Source organism: Copadichromis virginalis, linkage group LG9 (assembly GCF_057382275.1).
Source record: "Copadichromis virginalis isolate Kocher_CV1m ecotype Utaka linkage group LG9, C_Virginalis_male_GT1.1, whole genome shotgun sequence".
NCBI classification, from domain to species: Eukaryota; Metazoa; Chordata; class Actinopteri; order Cichliformes; family Cichlidae; genus Copadichromis; species Copadichromis virginalis.
The window spans coordinates 8,504,016-8,527,286 of NC_140626.1; the positions used below are offsets into that span (position 1 = coordinate 8,504,016).

Below are 23,271 nucleotides of genomic sequence, written 5' to 3' on the forward strand. Positions count from 1 at the left end.
ATATGGTCAAATGCTCACACCCGAGCTAAACTGGTGCCTATCCCAAGATGCTTGCAGCTGATGGGATAATTCGAATTTTGGAAAATAATTCAAACTAACTGAAACGATACTGTGAACTTGGAAAACTAAACTCAAATAAAAATATAGAAGAAATATCAAACCTTTGTGAAACTAAACTGAATTGAAATAAAAAAAAAGAAATAAAATAAAATAAAAACTAATTAGAAAACACAGTTGATTGATACTTCTCAATCAACTCCCCAATTACTTTTGACTCTGAAATTTTGTGATTGTGCATAAAAATGTCCATAATTCCTAAACAGTTCATGCAAGCTGAAAAGCTGAAAGTCTGCGCTTCCATCACATATTGACTTGACTGTTTCATTTACACTCTGCTGTGATTGCTTACACATGCAAACTTAAAAAAAACTGAATTATCGTCCACAAACTTTATGAACCTAACAGTATTTACAGCCCTTCCACAAATGAAACACCTGAAAGAAAGAAAATACACTTTTTTTTGTCCATTATTTAATAAATAAGTCATAAACAGCACTGTGGGAGAACATGATACTGAGATAAAAGGCACTTTGAAAATAATACTGTAAAAGGCTTGAGTGTGGTATCAGAGGCATTTGGGTTTGGGAAACATTTCAGAGGTTCTTCATGTGACGTTTCAAAGACAGTTTCAGCCTCACAGTCTCAAAAACAAACCAGCACGATCGGATCAAATGGGCAACTTCACCAGTTCACTGACAGGACATGCGTTTGGTGTACTTGAAAAGAAGACAGCAAAGGACCTGAGAATGAGTGTCAAAGTTACTTCATTTACCATATACAATCATATCTCATTAGTTAAGCAGTAATTTATTTTATAGTAATAAAAATCCATTGATTGTTCATTACCACCACATTTTCAAAATCTGAACAAGTGGTATGCATTCCCTTTAATGATATTTGAATCACTAGATGTTCTTACGCCGCACTCAATATAATATATACTGTATAATAGACTGTGCAATAGCCTAATCTAAGTCGAATGCTCAACATTACTCAGTACTTCCTATTGCAGTTGTTTTCGATATATACACACCGGCATACTGTCCTGATATGGCCAAGAATTTACATATTAAACTCAGGCCCTGTCAGCAAACATACAGAAACTCACAGGAGGTCAGTGCAGACAGAGTCAGACGAGTAGAGACAGACAGAAGCTGAAGGAGTGTTGTGCACGTGTTATATTATCCATGGCGTCTACGCTGTGTTGCTAAAAAAAAAGCCAAGTCCTCTGCCCGTACCAGTCCAGCGGCAGGAGAACTAATACGCAACTTAAAAGTATATACACATACTGTACATCTAAAATACAACAAATGCATAAAAATCATATCATCAAGTGTTAGTAAAAATACTGAATCAGTGGGCAAATGTATACACTGTAATGATAAAGCAAATAGGAAAAAAAAATGCACATAAATTCCTCCGCACGCTCCTGTCAGAACTCAAAGCTACGGTAAAGGCTGCGGCTGTCGGATACTTGATAGCAGAGCTGAACTGTGGAGCTAACATTTGCCTTCATATTTGGGATTGACCACAGTCGTCACGGCGCTTTTGTAGATTGGATTTTCACCCTGGAAAAGAAAAGTTGAAATTTGGTCAAATTCTAAAACTCAATCAAACCATGCATGTTTGTGTGTGTGTGTGTTATTCTTCCAAAAACACCGGTTATGATTAAATATACAACAACTTGGGATATTCACAGAATTTAGTTTCAGTTTTTGTTGTATCACACTTTGCAAACAGACATGCTTTTGTGACCACATACTAAACACCAGAAGGTAAAAATCACCAAGCAACTTTGCTTGTCACAGCCTGTTCATGCAGTCTTCATTAATCTACTCTTAATGTAGCTGCAGAGTCTGTAGGTCTTTAAAAAGACAGGTGAGAGAGAGAGAGATCACAGCACACACATAAACAGCCCGTGCAGGGAAAACCAAGTGGAAAGTAAAAGAAATACAAACTTAAAGAACAGCAGCTTTACGTCCATAGTTTGGGTTCTGGAACTGATTGATGGGACTCTTGTATATGGGGTTCTCTTGCTATGGGTGCAGATGAGCACAGGGCAGAGATGAATGAGGAAACAAAGAGTGACAGTACAGGAGAGAAAAAAATACAAAAGGCGAGATAAAATGAAAAAGCAGGAATCAGGTGCGGTGACAGAAGAAAAGACAGCATGTGAAATAGAAGGAATTTAGCTGGAAGCTCTTATTAAGCAATGAGCCACCAAAGCATTTTTCCTAACATAGCTCATCTATGATTCACTTGTTCACTTGCAGTCTTTCTTGTCTTTTTGCTTTTGGTTAACCGGAAGGTGCTGAAGGTGCTGAAGCATTTAATCCTCCCCTCCCTGTCTGGCAGTTTCCCACCTCTCAAATAAAAGGATAAAAAGAACTTGCCATCAGATTAAAACATTTACAGAAAAACATGAAGGGCACCTGTGATGTTTATTTTCGTTGTCAATTGCACCTAAAGACCTGTACTGAATGTAAGTGTTGTTGCAGCTTAAATACAACTGTATCATGTCAATATACACAATATATATATTGCCAATGAGGACATATATATATATATATATATATATATATATATATATATATATATATATATATATATATATATATATATATATATAGATCATAACTGATGATAGATACCTAAAAATTATAGGATGAAGATAAAAACAAATCAAACAAAGCATCTGGGTATGATATTTGACACAGACGTCTTCCTTTTATCTTGTCAGGGAGCAGGATTACATGCACTCTTATTTTTCAATATTACAGGGATGTGGAGCTTTAGGCCACGCTGCCTGTGGGAATAAGAAAGACCCCAAAATGCAGAGCAGCTTTACTGCTGCTGATTAGAGACATCTGCACCATCAACCCCATTATTCACTGCAGGTTTGACAAACTCCTGCCACTAGATGGGGGAATATTACTGCACATGGAATTATGCTGAAATCCAGATTTTTGTTATATAGATATTGGCAGATGATGTGGAAGAAGCAGGGAGGGGAGGAGTTGTGGCTACTCCCCAGAAAAAGTCCAGCTATGCTCAGAGTGCATAGCATTCCCAAAAAAGTCCACACAGTCTTCAACATTTTTCCCTCTTTATTTTGAGCTCCGCTCAAAAGCAACAAATACAGTCTGTGTGTGCAGCTGTGGGACGGTGGAGAGTGAGAACAAGATACTTCATAATGATTTCGAAAAGTCTGCAAATCTCGTCCGTTGCTAAAAAACAACAATGATCTTCGCAACTTAATTCTCTGACAGCGGCTGCTGTTGCTGAGCAGCCAACCGACACCTGTTTTCCACATTTAACTTACTAACCTCATCCAAAAAAACCAAAACTAAAACAATCAAAAACATTTATCCTGCTCGTCTTTCACAGAGCCACTTCCTGTTCCAGGCACTCACCGTGTCCCATTTGGCGTTCATCTTCTCCTTTTCAAACTTGGCGAACTCTCTTCTGTCGTGGATGATCATCAGCAGCTTCCAGATCAGCAGCAGGGCTAAGCCAATGAGGACAATGCCTGCGACCACGCCGGCCACAATGGGGATGATGTCAGGACCGGAGGGGCAGTCTGAAAAAGAGCAGGGTTCAGCAGGCAGCTTGAAATCGCAGTGCAGCAATAACACCATGGGAGTAACATACCATCACACAGCTATATGTGAGTAAACAAAAGCTCTATTTTTGTAAGCCAACCACCATGGCCCCTGTAATTAGCTTTTTCTGTAACAGAAACCTTCCACACCCTGTTCCCAGTGAGCCCAGCCCTCTCCTTACCCAGCTTGTCGACCACATGGACTTCCCTTTCCGTGTCGTTGACAGCGTAGGTATAGTAGAACCAGCAGTCATTGGCATCCCTCTCCTTGCAGTGCATCACGGGGTAAGGGTAGTCATTGGGCTGCGGCAGCTTGTTCCTGTCCTTCACTGTAATCAGGTTAAAGTAGCTGCACTCCTCTTTGCATGTTTTCATCTTCTCACCGGTGCCAAACGCCCGGCACTGGACACACAGTCTGGAAAGGACAAGGAGTGTTGTTAGTAAACACTCAGTTAGATTTGCCACGTGACAACAAAAAAGAAACAACTGCAGCAGCCCATCTACCTCCTCAGTTAACGTAGCCTTATTTCTATATTTTATTTAGATTTTTGATAATTTTCTTTTTTTTTGTTATCTTTTTTGTTATATGTTGACATGTTATTATTAGCAATGAATATATGACAGATCAGCTATTACTAAGTTCTTATTTGCAGTGGATATGCAGTCAGATTTTACTCAAAGCTGATTTACGTACATGTACTTGCATAGTACAGAGACATTATGAGAGCAAACACTTAAAGAGAAGTGTTCAGCAGCTGAACAGGAACACACATGCCAATCACCTATTATTTTAATGCATGCACACAGTAGAGGTTTGCAATAATTTCAGTGAGCATGCACTCACAGCCGTAGTAAAGCTGTAGATATCTGCACCAATCACTACAGTATCTTGTCAGCACTCCCAATTGAGCCTTTAATTACCTTGTGATGCCTTGTGATTTATAAGTATATTCTTTTAAACATCAGACATATTTTTCTTTTCTATAGTAAATAAAATATGGGTTTGTAAATCATTGCATGCTGGTTTTATTTACATTTTACACAACTTGTCATCTATGAAATATATGCAAAACCAGAACTATTTCTACACATCAGACTTACTTGTGTTCAGCGCAGACTCCTGGACAGGTAGGGCAGGTTTCACATGTGGGACCCTGGAACTTGGGGTCTGTGCACTTGCAAACGCCACACTCACATCTTCCTCTGCCGTTACAGATCTGCTTGTTGGTGGCCAAACATGTGCTGTTGTCCAGAGAACAGTCACAGGCTCTACCGCTCCACATGGGGTCGCAGATACACTCCCTGCACACACATCGTCCATTCCCTAAGGAAAAAAGTTAAAAAAGGAAAATTGTGATTAAATACTGTAAATGGCCTAAACACTTAAATGAAGCCACAGATATAATCTGTAACATTGACACACTCACCTCCACACAGTTTGTTTTCAGAGCGATCACAGTTGAAGTTGTCACACTCGCAGAACTGGCCGCTGTACCTTTCCTCTGGGTTGGGTCTCTTCTTGCACTCGCATGTGCCGCACACGCATTCTCCGTTGTTGCTGCAGATGTCCGTGCTGTTGTCTTTACGGCAGGTCTGATCCATGTCGTCTGTAGCCATGTCGTTGCTGCTGCATTCGCAATTTCTACCCACACGGCCTTCAAAACACCTGAGACAATAAAGGGGAGGTTGTGATGCATTTTAAAAGAAGTCCAAGTACATGCGAAGGCGAGAAGTGAACGATGGCATTTTTCAGCAAAATATCTTTTGAATTAAAGGCTTACCTGCACGCTCCACACTCAAAGGTCCCATTTAAGGAGCACTTTTCGCTTTTTTTAACAACATCGTTATTCTGGCATTGACAGTCACAGATGAAGTTGAGGATAATCTCCACCTCCTCTGTGAATCCCAGGGGCTTTATCTTGATGGTCTCACTCTTGCCTTCATTTGGACAGCCCTTAGATGTCACAGTGATGTTAAAGTTGACCTGAGTAATGGAATAAGAAAGAAAGCCTAAATGAGAGAAGAATGGTGTGAAAACTGAAATGGAAAATATGAACTGTGAACTGCAACAACAAGAAGTCATTCTGTATTTCCCACCTCATCTCCAATTGAGATATTGGAGCACTTTCGTCCATCGTCCTTGTCGTTAACCACTCCGTTCTTACACTGTGATTTGTATTCTATCTCCACTCCCTCTGGGAGCTTGCTGTTGTCTAGAATAACTTCAGATGAGAGAGACTGCCAAAAACCAAAAACATAACAACATGAAGGTTTTTTCCTGCTTTGGAATTTCATCTGGTAGCTTTGTTTTGACAGAGTACAACACACAAAGGCATGGCTGTAGGTTAAATGAGAATACAAGTACAAAAAAGGAATGTTCCAGCTCAGTAATCGCTACAAGATTTTAACAGAGTTCATATGAGGAAATGATAACTTGATCAAAGTTTTATGACATTATGCTAACAGCAAAAAATCTCAACAATGTACTTACATTGTAAGCGTCTATGATGAGGTTGATTACATTGCTGGAGTTGGCAGACAGTGTACCCACTGCAGACTTTGGTATCAGATTTTTCAGTTCCTGTGGAGGAAGAGGCATGTTCAGAGCAAAACTTCAGAACTCTATTAATCTCGTGGCCTCAGAAAGAGACACAAGTTGTTTCAACTTACACTACAGCCCACAAAATAATATTTTAACCATTTTATTGCAGATTCTGATCACACAAATTTCAACTATTGCTTTGATGGGTGTTCACACTTCGAAAGGTGGACCTAAAAAGCAACAGCTTGTTAGCAAGAAATAATGAGAACTTCAAGGGGATGGTAGTCTTAACTTAGCAGATGGCTAAGCTTTTTGCAGATGTTTTTGTTGCACTGGACAAACACATGCATGCTTAAAAAATGACAATGAAGAAAGACGTGAATGAGTATCACAGGGATAACAAGAAGAAGAACTAACTTGGTACACAGGCTGAAACTCCTCTGTGACTGCAAAGATAGTCTGAATGTTGTTGTCGCTTAGCTTCTGGACCAGGTGAGCAATTGAGGGATAATCCTTAAAAAGACCAAGGAAGAGAAAAAGCCATATTTACAAAATCAACACAGCTAACCTGTACAAAACAACCAAAGCACAAAGGAACTACTTACATAATAGTGGCTCATTGTGTACACATTGTCCTCCAAGTGACATTTTCCATCATTAGGCAGTACAATGCCTCCCAGTTTGCCATCTCCAGCAAAGTGGAAACCGGCATCAGTGGAGAACACCAGCAGACGCGTAACATTCCTCCAGCCAATTTCCTTCTGATAAATAAAAAAGAAAATATATTAAGTAATTACCAGAACAGCTTAATATGTGACACATGAACTTTTGACTACATCCACAAATCTCCTTGTAAACACCAAGCACTCATAAAATACCTTTTTGACACTACATCTAAACACTTTTACTGGCACTATATCCCTCCAAGCAAGCCCCATAATGACTGGAAAATTACTTGAGAGTGAAAATTTCCCACAGGATCACTTTCCTTTTCTTGATGCTTACCCCGCAAACAGCCACTTGCATGATGGCGTCAAAGCCCCCCTCTGGAGAGTCCAGGTTTCCTGAGATTTGCTGCTTGCCCACCAGAGAGTTGAACATATTGCCGTCACTGGTCAGACTCAAGACATTCTTGTAGCTGAAGGGGCTGGTGCAGTTCTGGTCCCCTGTGCATGGGTTTAGCAGCTTGGATGGAGTGGTGCTGATGTAAGGCATGACCGTCTTCTCCACAAACGAACCAAAACCTGCAAAATAAATTTTAAACTAAACTAAACTAGATGTTTGCTTTGACAATGCGTATGTCTGTAACTGTGGGGTTAGGTGTGAGGCACAACGGCCTGATTATCTTTTAATCCTGCATATGATTAGTTGTTTGTTTTTTTTGCTTGTTTTTAAATGAGAATTGAATTGAATTGAAAAGAACTTCATCCAACCTCAAAATTGCTTTAAGAGTATACCTCTAAACTGTCTATCTATTTATTTTTATAATTTTGAGGGGGGCTACAAATGTATATTTGTGCAGTTATAAAAGTCTTTCTTTACTTGTGTAATTACATTTTATAGTGAGAAAATTAAACAGGTGTTATTGATAATCCCCACCTATATGAAAGTCACTGGTGATCTTTTTCATCTCCAACATGAGACTGGTTCCCAGGTTCTTGACATTCTCCAGATCATCCTTCATTGAGTAGGACAGGTCCATCAAGTAGTACAGGTCAATGGGATAATCTTCAGCTCGTTTGAACTTCAAGTCAAAAGACTGGGGCTGACCTACATAAAGAGATCACATTTAAAGTTTAAATAAAACTGAGGTTGCTCCAGCCTGGATGCACTTCCAGTAACAGTATAAAATGTGTTCTCACCAGATCGAAGGTTGAGTCTGAGTTTCTGGGGCTGGATCTGAGTGATTTCCTCTGGCTTTGGTTTATTGGTTTCGACCCCAGTAACCTTTTTGCGATTGGTCACACGCTTGTTTGTGATGATCCACTTCTTGCCGGTTGGATTCTGAATTTGCGAATCATTACAACCCCTGTCTTTTAAAGACTCTACCTCATCACAACGGGTTGACAAGGCTTCACCCTGTTTCAGGAAGTTCTAAGAGCAGCAGCACAGAGAGAATTAAAGGAGCAGTCTGTCAGTTTAACAAGTTAAAATCTGTTCATATGTAGGCATCTTTGTTATGTGTAAACAAGGATGTTCTACAATGTACAACAAGCCAAATGATCACTTTGGAGAGAGAGAGTGGAGACTAGAAAAGTATAACAGACTACAGCCTACCCTGCGCTCCTAGGTAGGAGCAGTCTTTGTAAATTGGATGAGTGTAAAATACTGGCTTCTTGCTCCTCTGTATATCATTGATATAAAAGATTGCTAAAAATGCCACCCTTCTCTTTGGGAATTGACGAATCTATCGATGTTTCAAAGATAACAAAGAGTATAAGCCTAACATAAAACATAATGTTAGGCTTAACAGCTGTTTTCACTTCCGCAGCAGTGAAAACAGCTGACCACTTCAGTTCACGTACTTCCTGTTCACACCAGCCACATTTGGCTCCAGCCTGGATGCATTCCCCACAGTGTTTGGCATTGGCACTGATGCACTCGTTCCCCTCTAGATGGAAAACAAAGAGAGAAGAGAGAGCAGAGTCAGAGGGAGGAGAGGTATAGCGCAGTCGCTGCAAAATAAGCAGTCCTGTTAAGCCCCCGCCTGCGCGCTTACAAATCGGTTCCTCTGCAACACTCCGCGTCTCAATGGTAATGGGAGACAGAGACGGATAATTCCATTTTTTCCATTATCCTCTATGCCCTGATGCTGAAGTGGAGCTCTGCTCAGCAACATCATTAACCCTCCCTCGCCACAGTGGGACTCATCAAAATAAACTGCATGTTTACTATACGAGCTGACATCAACAAAATGATATAATTGGGACACATGAAGGATGCTACGGAAATATCAAGAGGAAAATCTTACCTTTCTGAGGATTACAGTAGCAAAAGACTCCTAACAACAGAGATATCAAGATCACCTTCAGGTCCATCTGAAAAACACACAAGGGGAAAAAATATATACATCAAGGTGTTCTGGTCTTGACATAAACAGAGCGACTGCTGTTTTGAAAAGCACAATGCCATTTTGACTGTGCCTTTATTTCCAATAACAGGATCTGGTGTGCTTGGTGGCCTGAGTGTCTGAATTAATAATATCCCCGGATAAAAAGGTCCACAAGAGTGAGAACGAGTGTCCAAGAGATGAGAGATTAAACCTGCAAATAGCTTGGTTATAATTGGAGGTAATAAATTATCCCGTTATAGCGTGCTTGGCTATTCTCAGATGGTCATAGGGTAACAGGCCGCTCATTTAAATCAAACCACTTTCACTCACGCACACACACAAGATTACATCAACTCATCCTTAGCTTGGACTGTACCTATTATTTATTTCTCTCCCACAATTCCTTTTACTGTAAATAGCATCAGCTCCCTAGAGTCATCCCCTCTGTCGTCGTGTACATTGATCCCTGTCTGACTGCAGGCCATTTGGTTGGCTAGTTGCTGTGTGTGGACATATTTTATCACAGATAGCTCAAAGCTGCTAAAATGCTCAACAACTTATTTTAGCAACAAACATGCTAATGCCCAAATAAGTAGGCACGAGCTCATAGCCTAGCTAAAAACAGCTGAGTTCGAGTTTACAGGCTTTATTTTTATGTATTTTACGTTTTATGTTTTTTTTTTTACTGTTTTCACAGTGTTTCGTTTTTATGCCTCTGTGTCACTATAAATTCTGCATAACCGATGATTATATTAAGATATAGTTTGTGCTGGCATTCTTTAAGATTCGCAGCACCTCTTACTGGCAGACCTACTCAGCCGCAGCTGAGAAAGCTCCTCGACAGAACTGTCAACCAACCACCAGCCAGCAAAGGATCAGATCATGTTGAATCTAAAACATGTGGAAGGTATACCCAACACTCCATCTGACCATAAAACACAAACTGATGGTGAGTCATTGCTAAAATATTCTCAGAATATAGAAGTCTACCACACTACAGGTCAAGGATCCAAATTAGAGACTGACAGACAGACAGCGGTAAAGTCACAAAACTTTGATTTTAACTTATTTAGACTACTGGCTGCTGCTGGCTATTCATGGAGGCTGCAATAAAAGACTGCATTCCCTCACACTGTGCTAAAGGAAGCTCTGATGTTCAGTGTTCACTGTGTTGACTGATGCATTCCTAAGCACTTGTGTGAATGTGTGTGTGCGTTTATCCAGACACAGAGGGACAGACGGCCTGTCTACAGCCCCCCAGATTAGATCAGCTGGCTTGGCACTGCTGGGCATGGGCAGCATGTTCTAGTTGGTGTTGGAGCTGGACATTTAATAGAATAAAAAGATCCCATAGCATCTTCTATGGTAGAATACAGATCTATGACCCAGCTTTAAATGTTGCGAATGATTGGTTTATGTGTAGTCAGTATACAGGATAAAGAAGTGACTCAGGTGAAAATCCTGATCTTAAAATCAAAGAGGTTCACAAACATGATATTTCTGTGTATGTTTCTTGTTTGCAGTCAAATAAAAACAATGGCAATAAGACTCTTTTCAGGTGTCAAGTTAGAAAAATAACCATGCTGTCTTCAATCCCATGAAGCTTTGCAGCTGTACAGAGGAATGCTTAGTAAATAACTACAGTAGGATATAGAGCTGAAGACTGAGAGCAGCCCAAGGAAGGTTCAGGAACAGGTCATCCAGAAACGTCAGACTTCCCAGACTTCTAAATCAACTAAATAACTTGTCAATATTTTCCTCACACACTGTTATATATTTTAGTAAAATAAAAAGGTAGAAAAACGATTACTTCGAAAGCAAAAACCCACCACTGATAAGGTAGGACATACTTGGTGGAAAGTTGTTTATTATATAAGCATGAATGTTTAAACTCAACTGTAATCTGTCTGTTTGCATTTCAGAAATGCAGTTTATGCAATTCATAAATGATAAAATTCAGCGTAGAATGCAATCAGACCAATTTATCAGCTGATATTAGCCATCTGGTCTATTGGTGTCTGCATGCGTAACTGCTGATAAATGAAAATTTAACAGGTAAAGAAATGGGAGAGACACCCTTCAACTACTCTTTACTTTTCTTGCTGGCAGTCAGCTGATCCAAGCAGAGTTGAGCAGAGTAAATATAAGAAAACAAAAAACTACACAACATTTTTTTAGGGAAATGCTTATGTTTCATGGGTCTGAAAGCAGCCAAGATGCCCCCCCCCCCCGCACGCGCACACATCCTCCAACCACACACGCCCATATTTTGCTCCATTGCGGTTTATTTCACACCTCAAACATTTAGTAAGCAATTAAGCAAATACAAGTAATCTGCAATAAATTACAGGTAGTAATAAAATAAACTACTAACTCTTTTATGCTGCGTCCACACCTACACAGGTATTTTTGAAAATGCAGCTGTTTCGTCCACACGTAAACGGCGTTTCGAATCACCGAAAACTGAGATTTTTTAAAACTCCTTCTTTGCGTTTACGTGTGGACGAGGAATACAGAGTTCGTCACACAACGTCAAAGGTATGTGCCTTTTTTCACATCACACTGTGCGCCACGTTATTGTTTACATGAGATGAATTGCAGAATAGCAGATAGAGACAAAATGTTAATCTATCTTCAGTTTTTACAGGCTTACATACACACACGCAGTTACTGTCCCTCCATTTACAAAGGCAGAGGCGTCACGGTGTGATTATTTTACGTGTAGTTGTTTTTTTTTCCTGTGTAATAATATTCAACATTGCTATCAATACACTTTTCAAAAAATGCCTCTCTGTGCAAAATGGGTTTAAAAACATAAACAGCTGTGAGATACTGTTTGTCCGTGATTTAGGCTACGTTCACACTGCAGGTCTTAATGCTCAATTCCGATTTTTTGATCAAATCCGATTTTTTTGTCTGCTCGTTCACACTACAAATAAAATGCGACAGCAAACGCGCTCTAGTGTGAACGCTCAAAGCGGCCCGCATGCGCAAAAGAAGGCGTCACACACAACGCGCTCTGTTTAGATCCAGAGCAAACAATATTGTTTGACTGATGGCCCTTAATATAAAGACTTCGGACTTCACGTTTCCCAATTTTTGCTTTAAGTTATTTTGTTATTTACATAATAATGTAGATAACCTAATAATGATCCTTTTTTTTTTTTGGCCTGTTCCGTTTGGCTCTTTTGCCATCAGAATTGTTGTCTAAAGGCAAAGAAAGATGCCCAACGGATTTACTTTACCAAATTGACCATCCCAGCCTTGCCATAATGGTCCATTTGATTCACCTTTTATTGTTTATTTTATTTTCACTTGCTGAATACGGGACAGACTTGACTGGGGGAAAGAAGGGGAGAAAGAAAGAGGGAAAGAGAAACAGCTGAGAAGAGGGACGGGGGAGAAGGGCAAAAGACAAAAACCAACAGAATGAGCAGAAAAAAAATGCATATATCAATCACCTGGATCACCTGTTGAGAAAGAAAAAAGAAAACAAGCAGAAGAGAACAAGAGTAATAGAATAAACAGCATCACAATGATATATGGGAATATGACAGTAAATACTAAATATTAAACATTATTGTGCAGCACATAAGATCAACAGAACACAGTGTGCTTTGAGGTAGGAGCCAAAAAGGGTGTAGTTTGTGGGTGTGATCACCCGTTTGTACACCTGTGAGCATGGACGCGCTTGTTTTTTTAAAAGGTTCCTTCATGTAATGATCTGCTAGAGGGTGTGGGGGGGCCACAGCCCCGTCCTCCAGGGCATGAAGCAGGTATGGAGGAGATCAAAACTCCAGACATCCAGAGGCCCCCAGAACACAAGAGACCAAGAAAGACCAACAGAGGGGCAGGCGCCACTGTCCCAGAAAGAGCTGAGGAGAGTCCCAGATGAGGGCTCACTCAGCAGCCGCGGAGCAGAAGCCAGGGGGGGTTGCAGTGACGCGCCCGTGAGCTCCGCCGGCAGCCAGCCGTGCCTGAGTGACCGAGCCCCAGGCCGAGAGGCCGGGGGCACCCCACCTCCGAAGTGGCCCGAGCGAGCCCCAGGCTCCAGGCCCCGATAAGCGGCCGCCAAGGAGTGAGCCGGTGTGTAGTAAGTAGAGTCTCCTCTACTTACTAGGATATCTGAATATCAGATTTTTAAATCACAACATATTGATATTGGTCTTAAAAATCTTATATCTGTCAGGTGCTGCTACAGGATGAGAAACACAGTTAGGCTGTAAGAAGAAACCAAATCATATTTTTGTAATTAATAAAATTGCTTGAGAATTACTATTACTATTCACTCAGACATGTTTTGATATGGTGAAATGTAAAAAGCATACCCACAAGGACAGAAGCTGTGCAAATAAACGGCAGCACATATTATTATTTATAAGTTCCTAGGAAACCAGGCTTTTAACACACTGTCGTTATCCTGCACTGGTGTGTGGGAGAACTGGTTCCAGGCACCAGGATGCTGGAACCAGGATTTTATGAACATGCAAACTAATGCTAAGAACACGTTATCATCTATAATTCTCTTTGCGCTAACTTTGCAAAATTCATGAGGTTCGAAAAGACCGTACACCTAGAAGTATGCTTTCACAAACAACCTGGTAATTTTTACTATGAAAAATATATGAATCAAACTTGGTAATGTGTTATTACGTAACAAATGTAATGACATGTGTGTGCTTTAATGTGTGAGTAGATGGAAAGGGTAATATAGATAAATTCCCTGACTACAGCAGAAAGAGCAGTTACTTTAACTCCCTGTCTCTCCCCCACTCAGACGTCTGCATACATACATGGAAATTTAACTCTTCACACACACCTGAACTGTGACTAGTGGCAGCCCAGCGTTTCGTAGGCTTCTGAAGGCTCTATCAGTTGGCAAGAGAAAGTGATGTATGGCAGACGCTGTGGTGCGTGACTAAAACGGGCTGAGGCATTCCAGAGAGCCTGAACATTGCCTGACCAGGATAGTAACCCATAACACTGTTACTGCACTTTGGGGAAATGTGAGCTGTTGTGACACCCACGATGCATAAACAAACTCCCTCCATCCTTGTCTCTCTTCCTGCCTCAATTTTCCTGATTAAACCCGATTACAAACCCACTTTTTCCATTTTTCCACGACTTTTCTCATCTGCACATATTGTTTATGACTTTTTTACATCACGTTAACAGATATTAGCTTGAGGTGAGTGGGGGGTGAATCCCTGCGTGAAAATCTGTGGTGCAGAAATTAATTGAGCTACTTTAAAAGACTGGATTTACTTCCCTTCAAGCTGAGCTGCATTTGCAAGTACTTAGGACTACTTACTTCAGCAAGCACTGCCATGAATAATGACCACTGGAGTCAAGGGAGAGAAACAGGGAGACACGGTAAACCATACAGTGGAGCTGCAAAGAACTGGTTGCTGCTCAGAGTCACAGCTCTCTTTGTGGCTAAAGGCTGGGTGCTTGGTTCCCTCAGAAAGGCTGTTCTTCTAAGTTTGTGAAAAGAGGGAATGGAAAAGAAGGAAAAACAGGAAAGGGCGGTCCACAGCTCAAAGGAAAAAGGGTAGCCTCAAGTCCAAAGGAAAGGATCCCACAGACTTTACTTCTGCTCATGTATCTCCTAATCCTCTCTCCTCCATTTGCACTTTTACTGTACTTTTACTGTCATTAACTTTAATTGGTAATGACAATTACGTAACTTTTAACAGGTCTTCACAGCTTAAGACTGATACATTTCATAGACACTGATAGCTTGGAGTTTTTAGTTGATATTTAATTCCAGCATTCCAACATGTGTTCAGTTTCCAGAGTTGCCTGTGGCATATCTTTGGCATCCTATACTCCCATCCCTCCCATTTTCTCTCCCTCATTTCCCTAACGCACTCCCTTGCGCTGCCTCCCTCCTCCCTCATATCCCCGGCACAATCGCTCAGTTCACTCCCTCCGCTGTGAGTGGAGCCAAGCCGGTGGCCCCTTTGACTCCACATACCCTTCAAACACAGCGGAGTGGGGAACATGTCTGAGCTCTGAGACGTACAAGCCGCCGGACAGAACTGAAGGAGAATACCAAACAGTGTCTGCCTGTGTCTCTATCCACCCCCACCATCATCCAGAGGACCCTCTCAAAAGTAATGAATCAGGCTGCCCTCTGAGACCACGAGGATCTGATACTTAAAGTGCTCCCACTCACCATCCAATTTTTGGCTTAAAAGGGCCTCTGTGCGCTAAATAATACTAATGAGACAAAATACAATATCTTTTGGTGCTTCTTTGTTTCAAGGGGATTGATAAGTGCAGACAATCCAATTTAGTAGTCGATGTGAATTTTTGCACAGAAGAAAAGAGTAAAACACTCCAGGTGACAGCGGCTGAGAAATGTCATAGTTTCCACGTTACATCAGCATGTTAGTTCTGTGCGATTCCTCAAGCGAAACAGCTTCCAGAAATGGAAAAAACACTAAAAATAACTGGCCCGAAGAGTGAGGCTGAAAGGCATGAGACGGGATGAGCAGTGAGTTTTCTTTCCCATTTTTAGTCTGAAAAACATACAGTCAATATTCAGCTTCCATTTCTATTTTCCCATTGCGAGAAAACCATCCAGGGGTTCTAAGAGCGGCTAACAAGTTTTTCATTGATTATGGGTAAAATATGTAATATAAAATGCATACTGAATATTCAACTAGGAAACTGACAGAAGCAACAATTACCCAGTAACTGTAACATAAAAACTGTAGCGGCATAATAGTGATGCGCAGATTTGCTAAGATCCTGACCTATAACGGCCAGTATTAGCTATTTGACAATAATTTCTTATCTACATTTATAAATTAAGAGATTCAAATTCAGAGAAGAAAAACACCCTGCAACCATGTTATTGATGCTGCATAGTTTGTCTCTGCAGCTTCCCTGTTGGGAGCACATTTGAAACACAATGACAAGCAGCATCTGATCCAAGCAGAGCCAGGCAGAGCCTGAAGAGAGTACATGAGTAATCCACCTATTGTGCCTAAAAACAATATTAAACTTTATTATCATACTCACTAAGTGAGACAGTATCAGCTGATATATCTGATTTTTAAATCACCAGATATTAGTGCTGGTATCGGACTTATAAGTATAAGTCAGGTTCCTTTACTTATTAATTCAAAGCCGTTGAAAGAGTTATTTTCTGTAGCTAAAAGCAGTCCATATATCAGCAACAGTCACTGAATTCCATTCAAATTAGCTAGCTTTAAATGCTAGTGAAATGCACTAATGTGATCTGTATAAGATAGAGAGCACATAATTTCAAAAACCTTAACAGTTACAGGCAGTGGCATTTTAGGCATCTTCTTTAGTGAGTAAATAAGAAAAAATGTGTATTTATGCACTTTCTGCTTCACTGCAAACCCAACCTTGAATTTGTTTTTGCCATTATAACCCTAGCACCTTTAAAAAAAAGTGTGCTGTCACCCCTGACGCTTAAAGCAGTGATGTGCCATTATATAACAACAGCTGCTCACATTTTGGCTATTAAAGGTGATAGCTCATTTACATAATACCGGTAGAAGCCGTCTAGTTGTTTTCTTAATCAGGAATCCTGTTAAAAAGTGTTTCAGGCAATGTCAAAGTTTTCCAGAATATTTCCCTGAGAGACCTGTAATTATGCACAGTGTGATAGTTTAATAGAGTAATAAGGATAATAGCTACAGCCTAAAAAACAGTTTTATCAGCGATTCGACAGAGAGCCTGTTGCTGGCCTTAAAAATTCTGCTGCAGCTTTTCACACAAAACACTTAGCCACGCATGCTCTCTTGAGCCCTGCCAACATTCTCCTTGTGTGTGACAGAGGCTAAAGATATACTTCTGAGAAGGGATACTGCATTTGAAGGACTTTTCCACTCAGATAATCTATAACACTTTCATAGGACTGGTTTCTTTTTTTCTTAAAAAGAAAAGTGCACATCAAACTGGGTTTGTATCTCATCACATCACGTCCTCGCATGGTAGCTAAGTAGAAACAATCGAAACCCAGCCACAGCCTTTGGTGGAGGGCCAAGACCATATCGCTTTTCAGGGCTCTATCCCTGTGTTGAAAATAGCTGTGCAATGCTAACGTTATTTTGGACTTGTCCTCCCTGCCTGGCCTCTCCAATCTCTCTTTGGTTTGACACAAAGTTAATCATAAATCTCCCTCGAGCCTACAAACATATAACCAATTTAATACTTGTTTCTGTAGAAGTAACGAGACACTTTATTCTGTAGCATTCTTGAAAAAAGAATTGCTGTTGAAGTAAGGCAGATTTGTTTGACAGAAGACAAGCTTTGTTTAGTTTTAAGGAGCCATCTGTTTTACCATTTACAGCAATGCTATAAAAGCAGAGTGAGACAAGGCAAGAGGGTCCAGTTTTTACCACTACCAACCACCAGTCTAAACTGTAGGATGGCTGTGGAAATCTTGTGGGGTTATCTTGCTGTGACAGTGTGAGCCTTGGGCTCAGTCTGTGGAGCTGGGAGCAGCTGTACAATAAGCCCTTCCAAACTCCCTGTCTTTGCTGACTCTGTCCTTCCTGCTCTAAAACACAGGAAGCTAAAGAACGTACAAGAAGCCTGCATCAATATGCCTGGAAACCAGCCAGGCATGACATATATGGATGTTCAGTGGGAAATAGGAGAACAAAGAAAGTTAATGACAAGCGAGAGCCAGGAAAAGGCTACTTTACTACAAAGAGGTGAAATGGTTGTGATCTGCCGGAACAGCAGCTTATTGACTTTCTGAATGAAGCGTGTCTGATCTAAACCTAAACCAGTCCATCACTGTAATCGGAACTGTGCAAGAAGCTAAACAAACTTGGAAACTGCTTTAAACAACAGCAGCACTGGAGCCAAAGGGAGCGACTGGAAATTAACTGACAGCTGAAGCATTTTTTAATTCTACAAAAATCAGAGCAGAACCTGGGCTGACAGCAGCCTGCAGTCTCCCATAAATATTTGCAGCTGTGAAATGATTAATGAATTGTCTGTTGGGATGGAGACAGGAATAAACATTATTTCTCCAGTAGAGTCAGTAATCTGGGCAACTGCTGACTAGAAATAGGTCAATTCTCCAGGTCTATGCACTAGATGTGACAATTGCAGCAATTCCAAGAGATTGACATTCTCTTTGTTACAGAAAAAGGACCAACATTGCCAGCTGCAGTCAAAGAAGGTGGTGCTTGAGTATGTCTGGCTATAACCATGAGATCCTCTCTGGGGAAGCAGCTGGGTGATATCAAGGACTCACACAACAGCATGTTAGTTCTGGAGGTGTGAAGCTAGTTGATTGTCAGTGACTTACTTGCAATACTAGAGTGAGGCAGTTGTCCAGTAGTAACTCAATCACAGATGATGTCATTCTCTCAGACAGATTGAAAAACAGTAAAGTTTTGTTGATCCTGTTCATCTGGACATTCAGCCGCTGTTTAGGTATTTTAATCAAGGCTATGAATGTAGACTACATGGTGGTAATCAAAGAGAACACACTCAAAGGGAAGAAACTACAGTACCAGCAATCTGACATTACATGTTTTTTTTACAGATATGTGGACGGACACATGTAATAAAGAAACTTTGACATTTGGTTTCACTGCATGAGGCCACCCATGGACACCTCAACTGTTTTTCTATGGAGAGCCTGCTCGAAACCACAGCTCATTAAAGACACTCAGATGTCTTTCATTAGAGCTTCATACTTTACACTAAAAGTGAAGGACCTCCCCTTCTGCTTCCAGGAGAGACTGGAGCAGTAAACACTTCACAGCTCAAATTGTTCCTGTTTTATGTGTTCATGCATACATGTGATTTAGACAGACACATGGGGAGAGATTATTGCTCAAAAGAGGACTTGAGCACGAAGACAGATTGTGATGTCAGCAGTTTAACTATTTAATAACTGTAGCTAAGAGCCTGCAAAAACCTCTGTATACAATACATTTAACAGATGTTACCCGCTGTATTATATTGTAATAGAATGCACCCCCTAAATATCTCCTACTGTTGTGGTAGAAAAAAGTAGACTCTCTTTTAATTTTAAGGTTTTATGTTAAACATTTCTTTTGGCTGCTTCCTTATTCACAATGGATCATCACAGTGGGTGGCTCTGCATATCTGGCACAGCAATAACACTTCTGGTGCAACCCTTCCAGTGTGTCTTAAAATTAGGTAAATACAAAGACTTCACATATTATACTGTGCCATTATTTATTTAACACATTTTTAAGCCAAAATTTAGAGGGCTTGTATAAAAATGAAGTACAGCCCACAATTCAATAGCTTGTACCTTCAGCAGCAGTAAGTTGAAAGAATTGTTTTCTGCCAGTCTCTGGCATCGCTGTGGTGCTCTCTTCTTTCCTACGTTGCTACAGTTTATTGAGGTTTACGGGTATTTGTTCATGCACAGCTCTCTTTAGGTCCCATTGCAGCATTTCAGTTGGATTGACGTCTGGACTTCGACTGGGCCACTGCAACACTCAGTCACTTTATTGTAGACTCTTGGAAGCACTGTCGTGTTTCAGGACCCAGTTTTATTTCAATTTTGGCTTTTGGGCAGATGGCCCCAAAGTTATAAAATGCAATATGCTTATAAATGTTATAAATAGGCGTTCATGGTCAGCTCAATGACTCCAAGGTGCCCAAGTGCTGTAGCTGCAAAACAAGCCCAAATCATCATTCCTTTACGGCCATGCTTGATAGTTGGTATGAGGTGTTTGTGCTGATAAACTGGCTCTCGCCACATGGTGCTCTGCATTACAGCCATACACCTCTGCTTTGGTCTCATCTATTCAAAGGACACTGTCCCAGAAGCCTTATTGTTTCTTCAAATTTGCAAACCAAAGCTGTGGTGCCATGTTTTGTTTTTTTTTTATAGAGAAGACACTTTCCTAGCGTGCAATGGTGTTCAGTTCAGTTCTAATTGTACTGTCATGAGCTTTAACATTTAAAATGACACCTTTAGAGTCTCATGTTAAATGCCTGCAGATCAGTCAATAACAATTATTAGTTAAAGTACCAACGTGCTGCTCTGTGAGATGTCAGCAATCTAAGACGTAGTATGTTCTTTAAAATTACAAGGAATAAACTTGGAATGCTGTAAAATTGCAAGTTTGAGTGCAGTTGGGGATGTTTACTGCACGCCATAGCTGTCTCATCTCTCATTTCCTGTCATTTCCTTACATTTGCTTATCTGACAAAGAAACCCAGCGCAAACAGCGCATGTAATTTTTCTGTCCTGCTAAACACAAACTGCCTCTATTTGTGAGTTACACAAACTCACGGAGCCTTCCAGTTAAAAACTCACGCTGTCACAATAATAAACAAAGAATGACAGAGTTTACAGCCCTGCAAATGTCTGCTGTCATTTACTCCCAGCAGAACAAATTCTTCATTTTCTCAGCAGACCTTGTAGAGCCGAGGTCAGCGTTAACCGCTTCATACCTCCCTGGTGTTTCCGGGGCTGATTTTAGAAAGAGGAGGCACCCCATCTAAAAAAAGAACAGGGAAGAAAAGGGGCTAGAGGTGCACTGGCGTTCAATGTGGTGAAAATATGAGTGAACAAATGTATTTGTGCCAAAAAACTGTGCGCTAAGAGAATGGCACCCAGTAAAGGCAACAAATCAAAGTGATTATATTGTTTAGAAATTGTTGCTCTTATAGGATTTTTAAATCTCATAAGGTTGGAGAGCACTTGTTATAGAAAAGACTGCTGAGGTTGGTGCTGGCTGATCGCATGTGAATGTCTCGCTGTTTCAGAGCTCATCAGGTTGTTGACCTGCTTTCAAACTCAAGGTAGGATGGGCACGTGTGCAGGCAATTGAGGTGAATGGCTTTAAAAGGCAATTATTTGTGCCACGTTACATCTTTCCGCTTGAAATGTTCCCCTACGGCACAAAGCATGTCTCGCAGGGGGCAATTGTACACATTCATCACTTATGTCTCACAGAGCAACACAAACACACACATTGATCGCATCTATCTCAGTGTAACAAGTTCGCACATAACGTGTGTGCCACTCCCCAACAAAGAAACAAACGCACTCACGTTCATGGGAAACATCACACATCCAGAAGAAACGCCTGGGTGTGGCTCTGAGTCTAAGTGGCATTATAAATCAGCTGGGAGCCCCCCACCCCCACCCCCCAGCAGCTGCTCCCCAGGGAACCTGAGGTCACATCTATTCAGCTGGTGGCTACTGGCTACAACTCCCCTCATTGTCCTACATTTACCCTCCTCCTCAGTTAGCATTCCTCCCCCATGTCCTTACTGTCCTTCCTCCAGCCCCATCACCCTCCTTCATATTGCCTTCTACCCCCTCCCCCCTCCAAACTCCCTCCATCCTTGTCTCTCTTCCTGCCTCCATTTTCCTGATTAAACTTCTAGGATCTTTACCTAGTGGTGGTTTCAGTGCAGTGGGCTATATTATTTACAAGGCCTTCACTCTCCAGCTCTCCTTTAAATGACTGGGGGGTTGGGGGGTTACTCAATAAATGGAAGTTGTTCAGCCTATCAATCACGCACTGCATGGGCAACAACAAGCAGCAGACAGTAAACACTTATAAAGTCGTATAGCTCTGTTTTTAGGTTTTTAGCAGTTTGTTTGTTTTTTTGCGTATATTGGTAAATAGACTGAGGTCAACAGTATTTACAAAGTGGTTCTATATAAAATAAATAAATTAATGTTTTGGAAGTTATGACTTTATGTGACATTGTACCTACATTATAACTAATTCAGACCTTTGTGGCCACTTAAAATATCTTTGTAGAACTATTATGTTTTATTTGTTGCAAATTCTCTTTAAAAAGCCATTTTTAATGCCAACGATACTTTTTAACTAGATAAATAAAGAATACATTTTAGTCACTTTGCCAAAAACTGATTGCATGTTCTACCTTGTGACAGGAATGTTGTTTGTGTCTGAAGATGATATCATTTATTATGATATCATCTATTATTATACATTTGGCACATGTTTTGCATATCATAGGCCAACAACTCATCTATCTAATTTTAATATTATTTAATCACTTTTTTGCAAATACCGGAAATCACTTTTTGACGATCAGATTTCTGGCACAACACCGAACACATTAGTACACTTCAGTTTGACTATTAATGACAATGTAACACACTGACACATGGCCAGTAACCACAACTATGCCCCATAAACAGCCAGAATCTTTACATTTTAAATCTGCATGTCTGTCATGTCAAATTAAACCACAACACAATGCCCGTGATTAGATTATTGCAAACGGGTTCAAGTATCAGTGAAAAAAACGTGGGCGATGAGAAAAATAATAAAATGTTACAAACTTTATATACCTGCCATTAAAATGTAACAGTGACAGTATAAACTTAACCGGGCTGGTTACGTTTATAAAAATAAAGAAAAAAGAAGAAAAAAGAGGAAATAAATGAACGAATGAAGTTTACCTTGGCGCTGTTATTTCATACAGGAGACATAAGCAGAAGTAAGCTAGCGTTTGTAGTCCTCTGCCCGCAGCAGCGGCACAGGCAGACAGCAACTATCTGCCCTGCTGGCACCGGGGACCACTCTCTCCTCCGAAAAGTCACTGGAGATTTATCCTGCTGCTCATTCCTCTCTGCAGAGAAATATGTCGGCAGTATATATGTTTAAAACCAAATATTCGGTAGTTGGAGAGGGAGACAGTATCCGCACACTGCCTGGGCGGACCTCTTTACCGCGGACTAAATGAAGGGGACGAGCGAAGAGTGAAATCCTCAGTCCTCCGCCGCTGTTCCTAAAAAAAAATAAATAAAAAATGCAGCAGCATCGCGGACAATGGCACACCGAGCGTTTCCGGTTACAGCTCCTTCAACATAAAATCAAATTCAAATCTTTTTATTTTTTTGTTTATTATCTTTATATTTTATAATTGTATATATAACAAAAATAGGAAAAAATTTCAATAACTTTTAAGTTAAAGATTTTTATAGCCCCTTTCGAGAAGGACGAAAGCTTTACAGAAGAGTAAGAATTCTCTGGTAAATGG

The 23,271-nt window shown here is 40.6% G+C and overlaps 1 protein-coding gene across 2 annotated transcripts; it reads right to left on the reverse strand.

The window, feature by feature from the left end:
- Positions 1-509: 509 nt before the first annotated feature.
- On the reverse strand, positions 510-23,021 carry itgb1a (integrin, beta 1a). 2 transcript variants are annotated; one of them, XM_085467555.1, is made up of 17 exons: positions 22,691-23,021; positions 9,175-9,241; positions 8,729-8,814; positions 8,066-8,297; positions 7,803-7,973; positions 7,209-7,447; positions 6,809-6,964; positions 6,621-6,716; positions 6,153-6,242; positions 5,759-5,899; positions 5,443-5,645; positions 5,089-5,327; positions 4,763-4,985; positions 3,844-4,076; positions 3,474-3,640; positions 2,019-2,096; positions 1,564-1,628 (listed from the first exon to the last, which is right to left on the reverse strand). In XM_085467555.1, exons 2-16 carry the CDS (start codon positions 9,239-9,241, stop codon positions 2,019-2,021), a joined length of 2,421 nt encoding a protein of 806 aa, XP_085323681.1. In that variant the 5' UTR covers positions 22,691-23,021; the 3' UTR covers positions 1,564-1,628. The 2 variants fall into 2 exon arrangements, with proteins under 2 accessions (XP_085323682.1, XP_085323681.1); XM_085467556.1 differs by lacking the exon at positions 2,019-2,096 and having other exon boundaries at positions 510-1,628.
- Positions 23,022-23,271: the final 250 nt, after the last annotated feature.